This window comes from Coturnix japonica, chromosome 2 (assembly GCF_001577835.2).
Source record: "Coturnix japonica isolate 7356 chromosome 2, Coturnix japonica 2.1, whole genome shotgun sequence".
Classification (NCBI taxonomy): Eukaryota; Metazoa; Chordata; class Aves; order Galliformes; family Phasianidae; genus Coturnix; species Coturnix japonica.
In genome coordinates this window covers 22,035,494-22,050,308 of record NC_029517.1, presented here as the reverse complement: position 1 = coordinate 22,050,308, position 14,815 = coordinate 22,035,494, and the positions used below count along the sequence as shown (strand labels likewise).

The following is a 14,815-nucleotide window of genomic DNA, read 5'->3' as shown; positions in this document are numbered from 1 at the left end:
AAAGAAAAAATAAGAAAATAGAAAGATCTTTTACTCCACGACCTTGTGGCACTTAGTTCAGTTAGCAGTGTGTTTCATAGCTTATTATGTGAAGATGAAAGTGATAGGTTGTCTTGAGATTTTTTGTTCTTTTTTGAGACCTCCAAGAATAGCATTAAAAATACAGCCCTGGTGTTTTCATACAGAATCCTAAGGAGGATTTCTGTGTAAATAGCTGGCTCCAAATTTCCATCTCTTTTGTAGGAATTTGTATTAGCGACTCTCGTGTTTGCTACCTTTGAAAATATATGGAAAGATTTGCTCAGTGCCTGACACCCACCATGAACAGTTGTCTGCTGTGTGGTTAGGACTCATCCAAATCCTATATAACCCTCACCATTGCTGGACTAGTGAAGAGCTCCAGTTCCAAGATGTAGCATAATGATATTGTAGAATTATGATCTGCTGAGTGTCTAAGCTACAAATCCGACTTGGCCTCCTCAAAAGAAAAAGTGAAAAAATATGTTCGGTTTGATTTCAGCTGATTCTGGCTGTAACTTCCCTTCAGAGAAAAGGTTGAGTTTGAGGAAGCAGTAAATTCAGCTTGAAATCTCTTAATTTACAGTGACAATAATCTTGAAGTTTATGTAAATCTTTGTTTTCTATGATCTTTAATTTATATACTGAAGTAAAAAAATAATCACCACTCCTACTGATTTTATGTGACGTGCTTCTTTTAAACCTAATTCTCTGAAAAACTTCATTAAAATTAGGCTGATTTATTTATATTAAATACAGTGCTGATTATCATTCCTATTTTGGGATTATGTTAACAGATTAAAAGCTCTGTAAAAGTGGCATGAAGATTATTTTGGGGTTTTTTAAGTGCTGCCACTTAGTTACCGCTAAGCTTTCAGATGAGACAATAATTTTGCTTATTTCCATAAATATGAAGCAGTTCCACATTTAATTGAAAAATATGGTTTGTCTCTGGAATTGTCAGTGAAAGAAATGTGAAGATTCAAAATAGAGTGCTTAGAAAATACACACAAAATATTAAGAAAGATGGAGGAAGTATTGTAGCACGGCTGAAAAGAAACAGCCTTTTAATATATGTGGACTTGTCTGCATATAGCAGTACAATTATAGAGGTAAATCAGAGGCCTGATGTTCTACAAGAAAAGGGAAAAACATTTTGCTTTGTAACCTTTCCTCCTACTCTCCCTCCTCTTTCCAAGTGTGCAGTCTTTTTCTTCCCAGCTGCTCAGTGTTCACTCACTATTAGCCAGTTTAAGTCATGTAGCACAGTACAATTACAGACCCCGTACAGATCTGCTTTTATTTAAGCTGTCAAGGCAATTACAGGCATATTTCTAGAGACTTTATGGCAATCACAATAAAGTTGAAACATAATGGACCTGCTTGGGCAACCTCAACTCTGCCATGGAACATAAAAATTAGATATGATTAAGATGGGGTTCATCTAGAAAGTGCAAAATCCTGTCCAGGACTAATTTTTACAAAGGATTATGATGTGAAATACCAGTTGAATTGTCACGTAACCAGTCCAGTGCAAATAGTTTTATTAAGCTACTTACAGCATTTGTTTTGTTTCAGAGAGTAATAAAGATAAGTCTACATCTGAGCTGCATTTTCTCTGTTGAATTTTACTAGAGGCAGAGAGACGGACCATGATTCCTAGATCACTTACAGAAATTCAGACATTTCTAAGTTGAGTCTGAAGGTATCAATCTTCTTCTTCTTTTTTTTTTTTTTTTCATTATTCATAAACCAAAATCTGACAGAATTATCTTCTATTTGGCAAGGGACTCTGAGCTATGGGTGAAAATGAAACTGAGGGTTAAGTAGGCAGAGGGGTGGAGGGGATGGAATCTCTGTGTGTGTATCTGAAAAAAAAAAAAAAGAATTACAAACTGCTATTGCACAGAGCAGTTTTGGTATAGTTTATTGAGATGGTTAAGTAATAATGGTCTTCTTTATGATTGCACGTATTAGCTTTGAAAGCAAATGGCATATGTTTCTTGTATTCTTAGCGGATTTACTCTAAGAAGTCTATTCTCCCTGTAGCCAGAGACTGTAACTTCCATTTCACTTTAAAAGGGCCGTTGTACATACACGTATAAAAGCCCAACAGTCACATTTCTTGTTTATGGAAAGGTTCAAAGGGCTCCTAAAACTGTTCTTTTTCTTGATGAAAATTAAAGCTGTTTACTACATGGAATTCGTTTTGTTAAATAAATGAATTAGATTTAAAGTATATTTAATTAATATAATGGAACAAAATATACTGAATATAGTGTAATTCATTAGATATTGAAACGTATGGTTTTCTCCTCTGAGCTACTAATTGCAGTTGTTACAGCATACTGGTTCAGACTGATCTTAAACTTCTGGTAAAAGAAAAAATAAAAGCACAGTTTGATTTGGGTTTAAATTTAACTTCACCTTTGCAAATCCATTCTGTTTTAAAACCTTATGGTGAAGCTGGGGAAGGCAGAATATGATAACACGATAGCCCTTCCACAAGGCTGTACCAAAGTGTGGGGATGTTCCTGCTGTAGGATTCCTGCTTCTCTGTGACCTCACCCCACATTTCCTTGCAGATCTGGATGTTTTGCAGAATCTTTTCCCCAGTCATAGCTGTTTAAACTGGTCTTTCCTGGAAACAGTCAGAAGTTATGTGGAATGTGATTGCACTCGGCTGAATTTTCCTTTTAGATTAGTTCATTTGATTCTATTATTTTTCTTCTGATATTATTTTCCCATTACTTTCCCTCTTCCTTTTCACTTCACTTCTTCCTTAAAATAAAAATAGAGAGGGACCGGGATGAAGGATGGAAGTAGATTTGTACAAACCCTAAAACAAGAAGGGGTACGTAGGTTTATGTTGATATCTGCCAGGTTGCAGAACAGATCAGTTTTATCTCTTAAAAAGACCATTTTTTTCCTCATGAAGTATATTACATATTCTTCCATTCTTTTTTTTTTTCCCCTATGTTGTATTAGAAATACTGACTGAAAGGTTACGTGAAGATGCATTATAGCTTAAAACATTATTGCTTTGATGATTATATTTTATTTGGCATTCTTTTCTCCTGTTACTACTTCTTTTAAAAGTAGTACAATATTATAGTGTTTACCTGTGCAGGTTCAAAAAAAATAACACCAAACCAAAAAAACCCAACAAAACCTCAAACTCAAATTGGGATTTGAAGTCTGGCTTTCTATGAGAAAAAGGAAGATATTTATGATGTCACAGTAATTTATGATGTGACCAAGAAATAATGGGTCACAATTTTAATATAGCTACCATGCCGTAAGACTTGAAAGGTCTGTAAATCATTAAATGATTCCACAACTAGTCAAAATAGACAAGTAGAGCAGACAGAGCCAAATGTTAACATATTTGACAGGTCTGTAGCTTAATTGCTTTTATAATGCCAATCAAGAAGGCTCCACTTTGATTTTTTTTGGCTAGGCTTCTAAGAACTGAATTACCTATAACACAGAAAATATAGAATCTGCAATTTTATTTTATTTTTCCCATAGCTGGGTTGGTCTGTGCTCATAAAGAAGCCGTGCTCCTGTTAGTTTCTTTGTAGGCATGTTATTAATGAGCTATTGCTGGAAATTCTCACAAGTTGTATCTGAGTTTTGCTTATCTATATGAAGCAGTAGCAGGAATTGCACTTCTGCTCAGACTAATTGCAATCCTATTTGTGAGCATTTTAAGTGAATGTTTGAAGGGGCTTGCTTTGCATTTTATGGACATGTGGACATTAACAAGACTTGGTGATTACAGCTCTGTTCACCATTCGTGCAGCTCAAATTAAAACCTCAACCAGGCCAAGAGAAGAAGTCTGTCCTCGGAACACAAAGATTAGCTGGGGAAAAATGCATTTCTGCCTGAGTAGCATGAAAGCTGTTTCTGTGCTAGCCTGGCCCGGGTAGTGAAAAGCAGATGATTGAGGGCTGAGGAAATCTCCTCATGATCTGAAGAAAAGGTATTTACTACATGAACTCCCATTGCTAAAGAGCATTATCAGAATTCTGTATAGATAGGGCTGCAGATGAGAGGACACAAAATAGCACAAGATGATTTGTCTAGTTTTTTGAAGCCTGGCCTTTATCTGAAGAAACGTAACACAGAACCAACCTTTTGAGAACCCAGTATGATCTACCCTCGACACACAGTGCCACGTAATTAAGGTTTTCACCTTTGAAATGTATAAGAAAAACAGTCACTTTGGACAGCTGTCTGTTACTCGGCATCTCTTCCGGTGACAGTGGACTCCATAGTGAAGCTACATATGCAGCCACTCAACACAATTAATCTCATGCTTTTGTGACCTTAGGACATACGAACACCAAGACTCTCACAGGTAGTTTGGAGCACTGTGGTGGCACTCTGTAAATCTGGCTCTTCTGATCTTGTTCTGTCATGGAGTTACATGTGAATTTGTGATACATCATTTAATAGTTCTGTGGCTTAGTTGCCTCTTGTACAGTGAGAATGGTGATGCTTCCATTCTTCAATCCTTTTAGTACATTTTTAATTAGATTATTTACTTTAAAAAATATATTTATCTTAACTTTGTGTTCATACAATGCTTAGTACTTTCGGAACTCTGACTTGAATTAGGATTAGTCTACACTAGCAGATGCACAGGGACACAAGTTGCATCTGGCTGGTGGCAAGGATTAATATCCTGGGACTGAGTGCAGTAGCCCATATGACTGAATATGGTACAGAGTTGACTACAAGTTTTGGATCTTGCACCACTTGGTCGCCTTGTAAATCAAATGAGTAAGCAAAGCATTGCAGACAATTTCTTTTGCAGACGCTGATTCTGGATAATTGTATAATACTATACTTTTTTTTTTTTTTAATGGTTGCCATTAATTGCCATAATTGCTGTCCCTGGGTGATATTGTTGGAAATATTAACACTCTAACGGTGGTAGTAGTCCTTTTATTTATCCATAAGCTTAGAAGATGGTATGTGACAAGTTAGGTACAGAAAGTCTAGGATAACCCTAAACATTCTTAGCTGAAAACAGGAAAAATGTTATGGCTTGAAGGTAGTAAATAAGGTCAATTAGAGGTGCTGGAAGAGCTAATGATCAATAGTGATGAAAAGAAAAGAATCACAACCTAATACCTTCTTTTGGGACAGAAAATACAGAATTTTCTTTGTGAATTACAAGCTGTATTCTTTTCAGGATGTACTTTAAGCTTTCAAATGGAGATTTGAAAGCTTTTGGAGATTTAGATCTGGTCTACTAATTTCTTACCTAGTCTCATAAGGGCACAGAATGCACTCAGATGAAAAAGAACATGGATTCCTTGCCTTAGTGTAATGAAAGATGTGAAAATCTGTTTATTTTCCAGGAAAGTTTATTACAAGACTATTTGAATACCTGAAGAAGTAGAAAGCATTCCAACTTTGTAAACTGGAGTGTTGTTAAGCTAGATGCTGTTATTCAATTATTATTATTATTATTATTTTTATTATTATTATTTTTTTTTATTTTGGTACAGAATGGATTGTATTTCTCCGTCAAGAGAAAAAAAAAATACCACAACTATTTCTGCTTCTCCCTGCTGTTCTATAAAATAGGAAAGTAGAGGGAGGGATGTGATAGGCATTACTGTATGACTGTACAAGGCTATACCGCCATCGAGAGGTGCTGGGTGATACATCAAGTGCAGAGTTGAAGAACTGCAATAGTGGGAGAAAAAAAACATTAAAAAAACCCTTCAAATGTGCATATGTAGCCTTCCATGTGTTAAAACACAATGAACATTTTGTAGGCATGTGGATTTCTAGTGATCTATGTATGAGCAGCTCTTGGGTGGTGCAGGTATTTCTCTTTGATTTTCTTGCTTTATATCATACAAGACCATAAGTGCTTGTGATTAGGTCAAATGTTAAATGCTTTTAGAATAATATGAGCCCTTTGTGGGACCTTTCAGATAATTATGCACCAGCTCTAGGTATTCACTCCTATAAATGAGCCAACATACCCGTTTTTATTTAATCACATGATAATAACTGGAAAGTAATAAATGTGCTTTTCCAATCAGATCATTTGTTTATTAAAAGCAAATATACGATTGGAAGAGGTGATAAAGAATTCAGAGTTGAGGAGATTCAGTGTAGATAAATTAATGTTACTGGTAACTCTGGTAACTGTCTATATTCAAGAGTTTATAAAAGTTATCCCATCGTTATCCCATTTTTATGACACTTAATGGAGAAATCATTAAGAGCAACCTGATCTTAAACTATGTTTATTCTGGCCAAGAAAATAGTTTCCAGGTTCTTACCTTTGGGAACATATTTTAAATATAACTTTTAAATGAGGTGCACTTTTAACTGTGAAAGGTGCCAAACAATGTTAATGTTCTTCTGCTTTTTGCCAAATAAAATGAGTGGGCTGATAACATTGATCATGTTTTGTGTGTCTTTTCCTCACCACTTTATACCAGCACCTTGAAAAGGCTAAAAAAAAACAACAACAAAAAAAGAGATTAATTAGATTTCTTTCATTACATTCACTATGTAAAAACTCAGAAGACAGAAACAATGCTATTGTGATTCAAGCTACTGATTTGGAGATCAGGATATCTGGCGACTGTTACTAGTTGCTTGTTTGAGCTTGGGGGACACACACACAGGGCATACAATTAACCTCCTTACCTCAAATCCCCTTCTTGTAAAACTAGAGCCATTGTATTTCCCTCACAGGAGCGCTGGGAGGAAATAACCATTAATATTTATGAGACACTTGCATACTGTGATGATGAATAACGCAATAGGAGTTACCGGTACTAGACAAGCAAGAAATCATTTCATTAGACAATATATAGTAGCCATCTCCAGTTTGCTTCCCCTCCCTTTGGAGAATAGGGAGCTGCAGTTGCCTGCATGGATGATTAAATAACAGGCTGATAAAAGCTCCCCATGAGGTGACTGTACTTGTTACCATTGGAAGTGCCTGTGTACTCACTGGTATCAAACCATCCTTCATCTCCATTGCAGGGTTGGGCAGGTGGTAGGGTACTACCCAGACCTTCTGTCGGGTACTGTCTGGCTTATCACCTTCAATTACTCATCATTTGATTTTTGATGCGTATCTTCCATCAAATTCAGAGGACGACAAAGGTTGTGCAAAGAATTCTGGAGTAGTACCTAAATGGTTTTGTAGAAGAACTTCAATGGAAATTTCCAGTGTCTTTTGTTAGAGGTCCTGCTTGGGCAGCAAAACCAGTAGTATTCACATCAGCTGTTTAAGTGTTTTTGGTAATGCCCAGTGCGTACAGGTCTCAGTGCTTTAAAAATTTGAATACAGTGAGCCTGATTGTATGAGGTGGGTAAGTAATAGCATCCCCATTTTTCAAATAGCAAGCTGAAACAGAGAGAGTCTTGTGTGATTTACCCAGAGCCACAAGCATGTAACACTCCCAAGTACTGCCGCAGCCAGGCTGGACGTGCAAACATAAACATTTGTGTGTGCTAGCACTTTAAATACTTCCCACTCGTTAGAATTCAGAAATTATTTGCCTTTATTCTCTATTAAAAACAGGTCTGTTTCTGTTTCCTTTCTCTAAATATGGCATTCACTTATAAACATTTTATAGATTTTTAAATTACTCAATGTTTTGGTACATTAATAATCATCAATTAAACTTAATTTTGTTGTCATCTTCTGAGTATTGATATGGTTTTCCTGTAGTGAAAATTAAAGAAACACTTCCCATGGAGCCTTCGTACAATGAAATGCAAGAATATCACACTGAGAGAAAGTAGTTTATTTGTGCTAACATAGATCTGTTGATAAGAGTTTTTAAATTAATGTACTTTAGAGGATGACTGTGGTGTAGCAAACTTGCAAATGAATATTAGTGCCTTGCAGTTGGGATTTTATCATTTTAAGAATGAAAACGATGTGATGGCTGTATGAGAACACTTACTGTTTGTAATAATAAACCAAGATGTTTATCACATAGGAATCTATAATTCATCAGAAAGACCCATCCAATATTTGTTTTGATTTTGAGACCTTGCTAGATGCGTATACAAGTAAAAGATAATGTCTTGTTTTGGTTTGTGTTGTTTTCTTTTTTGAGTGCTGACTTAATATGTTTTAAGTGCAAACCTGAAGCCAGGATACGTGCCAAATAATTTATCATCCTAATTTCTGATGGCAATAGGAACAGCAATTTTATATGTACCAGGATTCTGGTTTGGTAAATGCAGTTAAATTAAATTATGCCAATTTGAAAGTCAAAACCAGTTGAGTTACACATGAGCATGCTTTTTCTGGTCAAAATAGGAAACATTTGGGATATTTGGGGGGTTATGTAAAGACTTTAATTTGTAACCACACTGTGTATGCTCAGTCTAAGTGGTAGACAAGAATAGTTGTTCGTGCGATTTGCCATTTCTTCAGCACATTATTTAAACCATATTACTGCGCCTATTTTTTATTTTGAATGATAGTCGATCTGAGCTATGATTAATTCTCTTAACATTTGGATAATTTAAAAAAGATGTGCACATAGTGTTTACATACTAGACATGGCTGGATGGAAGTGCTTTTAAATACAATTTATTTTAGTCATTGCCTTCTAGAAAAGAAGATTGTTTTGTTGTGGGGAGGGTTGCCCTTTGCATAGTCTGTCATTTCAGAGCCTAGAAAAGAGCGTAGCTGCTGGGCTGTGTAATTAAGAAATTAACAGAAGTTAGAATGACTCTGTTGAATTTTGGCCACATGGAGCTCTAATGAGTATTTCTAAATTCACTTGGGTTGTGTCATGTAACCTTTTTTTTTCCTCCTTCATTTCAAATTTAAGCATGGATCTGTTGGTGTACCCAAATGGTAATGCCTTGTGTCACCTGTTGTGAATGAGGTGAACTTCAATAGAACTGGTGCAGTCTATAATGCTTGCTACCACTGTGTTTTAAATCTGACTAGTTTACAAGGTCAGTTCAGAGGTACCTTACCAACAAATACAGACTGACACCTTTTAAACATTTAGCAGTTCTTGATGAATGGAATCCTTCAGGCTTTAGACCTTTGTTATGTGGTGCACAAACTATGATGTGGAGCTCAGACTCTTGAATCAAACAGCATTTAGTGTTACTGAAGCTAGTTATTTCAGTGGGGTTTTAGAAGAGGAAAAATATCTGCAGTTCTGTTTTTTGGAATCCATGTATTCTTTGTTTGTGAACTTGTGCCAAAATAGAAAAATCTTCTGCCAGACTCCTACTCCTTAGTAGTACGTTTTCACTAAGTACCAGCATGATCTTCTCAGTTTCTTTACTCGATTACTTTTTTGCTTTATTACTTGCTTTATGATGTTCTTGGCTTGTCAGTACTGCATGAATTGATGTTGGTGAATACATCCTTGCAGCAGGAATTGAGGCAGTGTGTGTTTGATGTACTGCAGTGTCCTGCAGTGGCTGACCTGCTTCCTCTCTGTTTCCTGACCATTCATCTCAAGTGGAGTAGATTTCTTGCCTTGTGAGCTGCAGCTTATTAACTAATATTAAAATTCACGTCTGCTAATAGCTGAACTGACGGCAGCAAGATTAAAAACATCTCTTGTATGTAACAAGACACATGTTGCAAATAATTCAACAAGTTAACATACTGCCTTCTACTTTTAATTTCAGGCTGGAGGTTCTCAAGTGATCTTTACCAATCCTCTAGAAATTGTCAAGATTCGATTACAGGTGGCTGGAGAAATTACCACTGGCCCTCGTGTTAGTGCCCTCACTGTACTACGGGACTTGGGCTTCTTTGGTCTCTACAAGGTACCTATTGTTTATACATAAATGAAGAGTAAATTGTGAATATTTCAGATCATTTCATTGTTCTGAAAAACCTTTGAGAATTAACATAATTGTACTTCTTTTTAATTCTTTGTTTTGTGGTATTATAACTTCATTATTTGCTCCTAATTAAGGGAAGAAACTACCTTGTGATTTAAATATGTGGCTCTTGTGAATCCTACTAAAATTTCTTTCATCTTTTCAGCAGATCTGGCTGTAAGTATTGTTGATTAAGGATTAGCTTATGTTTCCCGATGCTCTGGTGTAAAAATAGCCTTATTTTCATCTGCTTTTATTATAGAGAGCTTACAGTTGCGGAGCTGTGTTTTTGCTTTTCTCTGTTTGATTCAGCAACTTTCCCAGGTGCCATCGTTAATCTGGTGGTGGGAATTAATTATAGCACAAAAACTAGTGAGGAAATACGGATGGTGGGAGCCCAGTGCGAAAGTAAATTCCTACTGCAGATTTCCCCTTGCTAGTTTGGAAGCACATTACCACAAGTAATACTGGAAAACTTACTTTCATGAGTGTGGCACAAACTCTACTCTTCTCCTTTCTCCATTACTGTTCTCACATATATATGCATAAATATCTGTAAATAAAGTTGGCTTTAATGTTAGGCTGATACGTACACACACAGACAGAAGGGTTAAAAACATCTTCTGTTGAATCTTAACGGGGTGTGTGTTGCAGATAATTTAAAGGGCAGACATACTACCCTCCACCTGTAGATGAGGTGGACAAGATATGGAAGGTCTTGGAATACTTTGAAATACCCGTTATGCTCAGAACAAAATTAATAAATTCCATACACCACAGAGCACCGTATGGTGCTCCTTCAGGTTTTGCAGCCTGCTCTCCAGAAGAAAGCTTCATGCTGTTTGTCCCAGTCTTTGTAGTGCAGCAGGCAGTTTTCTTCCGTTTCTCATTTGCAGCAGTGCAACTGTAAACTTAAGATGCTTCGATAACACCAAATGAACCCCATCCCCCTCCCCACCAATATTTAAATGTCTTCCACATTTTTCACCCACAAGCCTTTTAAATCGTTCTTTTAACATTACAAAGAGGAAGCCTGCCCGGGAGTAGATGTATGTATGCTTTGGCCTGGTGAGAAGTGGCAGGTCTGAATAGGATTTAATGGGGAGTCGTTTTTCCCCTTAAATCGACTTGCTAATTTTTTAGGTGTTTTACTGAAGCTGATGCTATTGTGTAAACTCCTAATAAATGACATTATGGTATTGATTCGGGTAAGCATTTACAAGTGAACAGTCTGCATCCCTGAGGCTGTGCAGGAATGGAGGGCAGCTACTGACTTGTGCTTGAACTGTTGTAAATAAAATGCAACGTGAGAAAGAATGACCAGCTAATTTACTACGGTTAGTGTTTTTTCATTTGTTTTTCGTGATGACTTTCTGTTGGTTTCTCAGGAGTGTTTGCTGGTTTTTTTCCCCCATTCTTAGACAGTGTTAATGTCTTATGTCGTGCTATGACTTATTTGTGATTTCTGGAGCACATATTTTGGGACTATTTGCACCTTCTGAATATGAGCAGTTACAGCTCAGCTTTGCACTGGGGCAGGCACTGTTCTTTAATCACAATCTACGTAGTTTCATTGGTTCGTTCATTAAGCCTGTTCACCTCCTTAAGGCTTTCAGTGTAGCTTTGTCTTTTGCATCCTTGTGAAGATGTGTCCAATGCCTCAAATGTATTTATTTTAGTTGAACTTAGGAAGAATCCGTACACATTACTGTGGAAGGACAAGAACTGATAAATGCTTTACAAAATAGTTTTGTTTGTGAGTCTTCAACTTTGTGTTATGTGGGCCTTTCCAGGTGTTTAAACACTCCTGTATGTTAGCAGTGATTTAACCAAATGATTCACTCGGTTTTGCAAGTGTTGAAAGCAAATTCTAGACTTTTCGTTTCAGGATTTTTCATTTGAAACAGATGCTTTTTAATTACGTCTCTATTTAGTTTTTAAACAGACCAACAGTTAATTGTAAGATTTCATGTTGTGGTCAATAACAGGGTTTTGTCCTTTTTTTCCCTGTTTGGTATGAATCTGGTTGTGGGGTTTTTTTGTGTGTGTGTGTGTTTTTTCTTTCCTGTGGTTGGTGTAGAGAAAGCAAAAGTAACAAGAATGAAGTGTTCCATCAGCTTTGTTTGTTTCAAACGCATAATGTTCTCCCTTTTTGATCTGACCTGGTAGAAATTCTCATAAAACTGCCCTATGAAGGGTTCAGTGCAGTTTTCTACAGCAATTTCCACCACTGCTCAGTGTCTGAGCATGAGAAAGTGACTGCCGGAATGATTCACTTCTGATGTCTGCATTAATGGCCATTAACAAGCATCGGTAGAGCTGTGTCCCTAGGAGGCCATTGGATGTGCACAAGAAGCTGTGCAGAGACAGGATCCTCAGCTGCTTGTAGAATGTTCTTCAAGGTCTTGCTTTGAGTTGGAATGGAAAGGGATTCCCTCAGCCTGAGAGTTGGCTGCTGAAATGTGTAGAAAGCAAAGATTGCTGACCTCACTGTACTGCTAGCAGTGGAACAAAATGCACTTGTTAGAGAGGTGAGATCAGAGGAGGGATAGCACATACTTAATAGGAAGATGGAGTCCAGAAGTTGTGGTCTTACGTTGGAATTAGTATTGCCATCATGATGATTTTTCAGAATAGGAGCACAGGCATATCTAAGTATTTTTCTGTGATGAATGAGAGCTTTTCCAGTCACGTCCATATAAGCTCTTAGCAGAGCAGAAGTGTTTCCATTGCTTGTCAATATGAGATTACTTCTGTACTGAAAAGCTACAAACCTCTTAAATCAGGAATGGCCATCCAGTCTGCTGTACACTGGCTTTTCTGTTTCTCTCTCTTCTTCGGTGCTGTTTTGTTTACTGTGTTGCAAGGAGTGCTTTAAAAATTGTTTTCCCAGTTCAGAAATCAATCAACTTGAAAGCAGTTCTGACCACAACAGACCAGTCCAGCATGTTCTGTTTAGTTCCTATGAGTCTTGCTAAAACGTACATTTAAATTTAGGTGAAAAAAATAATTGTGTTCCATGTAGTAGTCAATATGGATGAATGTACTTCCATTAATTACAACTTCAGCCAGAAGAAGCAGAGTTATGCAAGTCAGTCCTGGCTTCATGAGGCAAATGCTTGCATGTCTCAACAATGCTGTTTGTTGTTTGAATCAGTATATTTTCTGTTAATTTCTAACTAGGAAATGCATTTTGTAGATTAAAATTCCCATACTTCCCTGATACAGGTAATTTCAGTGTTTCTTTCCTTAGCAAAGAAAACCACTGCACAGATAAATAAATCTTATGTCTTGTGTCAGTCAATTAACAAAGGAAATATTATGTAAACCTTTGCATCCAGCTGAAATCCTAATTATCACAGTATTTTAGTCTAGACAAATTGCATTTGATGATCAGTGAGAAGCTAGGTCACAGTTTTGATGTCCCTCTGTATTCAGGAGATTAATATTCTTCTAGATAACTCCTTGTTGTGTTAACATGGTGCTCTACTATGATGATGATGATGAAACAACTCACAGTAACACTCTGTCAAGATCTCTGCTCTGTGTACTGCTGTACTTTGTACAGCAAAGTACAGATCAGGACATCTGTACTTAGTGTTTGACCACCTTTATAGATTTTAAAAACACAACCCAAACCTTTCCTACTAGAGTTGCTTTCCCCACACCCTCCCTTTAGGTAGTGGAAGAAAGCAATAAATCTCTCCTTTACCTGCTGTTCTCAGAGCTGAGCACACTGAGTTCCTTCAGCCTCTCCTTCCTCGCACACTATGGGCTTCCTGCCCACCTTGACAGCTCTGCACCAGATTTTTCTCCATCATGGCAGTATCCTTCATGTACTGGGGAGCCCAGAACTGGACACTGGACTCCAGATGCAGTCTTCCAGTGCCGAATGGAAAGGGAATATCAGTTCCCCTGCACCCTTGCTAAGGCAGTGCTGTGTGTGGCTGTCTTTACTACAGAGGCACTGCTGACCTGTTCTTTACTTGTCCACCAACACACCTGGACGTTTTTGGAGATCAGCTTTCTGGCTCATCAGACTCAGCCTGTACTGCTTCAAGGTGCTATTCCAATCCAAATACAGGGCTTTGCATTCGCTATTCTGAACTTCATGATGTTCTTGGCAGCCCATTTCTCCATGCTGTGAAGGTTCCTGTGAATAGCAGCCTCACAGTTCCCTTCTTTGTCCTGAGCTACTGATAGACACGGAAAAGCATTCGCAACTCACTGTGTCCAGCACCAGCTGACCCCTGGCTATTCTGACTCCATTACTGCATGCCCAAGCAGTGTTTCTGCATTTCTCCTGGGTAGATGGCCCCCAGCTCACCTTCCTTTTTTACCTTCTGCATCTGAGCTCACTTGTGAGTGCCTCATTTATCCATGCTATTCATTTTATCCATAATTGCCACAGTAAGATTTGACACATACAACTTGTTAGGTTAACTGCTGGGTTCGATCCTCAGAGTTCTTCAAAGGTAGAAAGCAGCTATTTTTAATTTTTCTGCCTTTATCTCAAATTCAGAACTGCTTGCATAAGGAAGTATTTCAGGACACCCAGGTTCTTCGGGGAGCACGTTGTAGCACTTCTGCAGAAGGCATTTGTTTCCTCTGTTTGTCTTATTTCTGCTGGTAATTGTTGCTGTGGAAGCACTGGGGGCATGGAAGCTTAGGGGTGTTAAATTCATCTGTTGGTGTTCTGTAGATGACAACTGTTCTTAAAAGTATAAAGACAGTGTATCCCAGTCAGGGAAAGTATCATTTATCCCTAACTCAAAATACCATTTGTGTTGGAAGAAGTGAGAAAAAAATACATGTCTAATTTTCAGTATTTTTAATACATCTCTTGTAATTTCTGATCACAATAGAATACTGAAGCGATCGTACAAGATGAGGTGATGTGTTTTGTCTTCTACCTGTCTGTCACAGTAATGTGCT

The 14,815-nt window shown here is 37.4% G+C and overlaps 1 protein-coding gene across 4 annotated transcripts in view; it reads left to right on the top strand.

Moving 5' to 3' along the window:
* The window catches only part of SLC25A13 (solute carrier family 25 member 13), an 85,773-nt gene that overhangs the window by 61,868 nt on the left and 9,090 nt on the right, over positions 1-14,815 (top strand). For all 4 annotated transcript variants that reach the window (XM_015853600.2, XM_015853599.2, XM_015853598.2 and 1 more), the window contains one exon: positions 9,683-9,823. In XM_015853600.2, the coding sequence (XP_015709086.1) occupies positions 9,683-9,823 (141 nt within the window). The remainder of the gene's footprint in view (positions 1-9,682; positions 9,824-14,815) is intronic.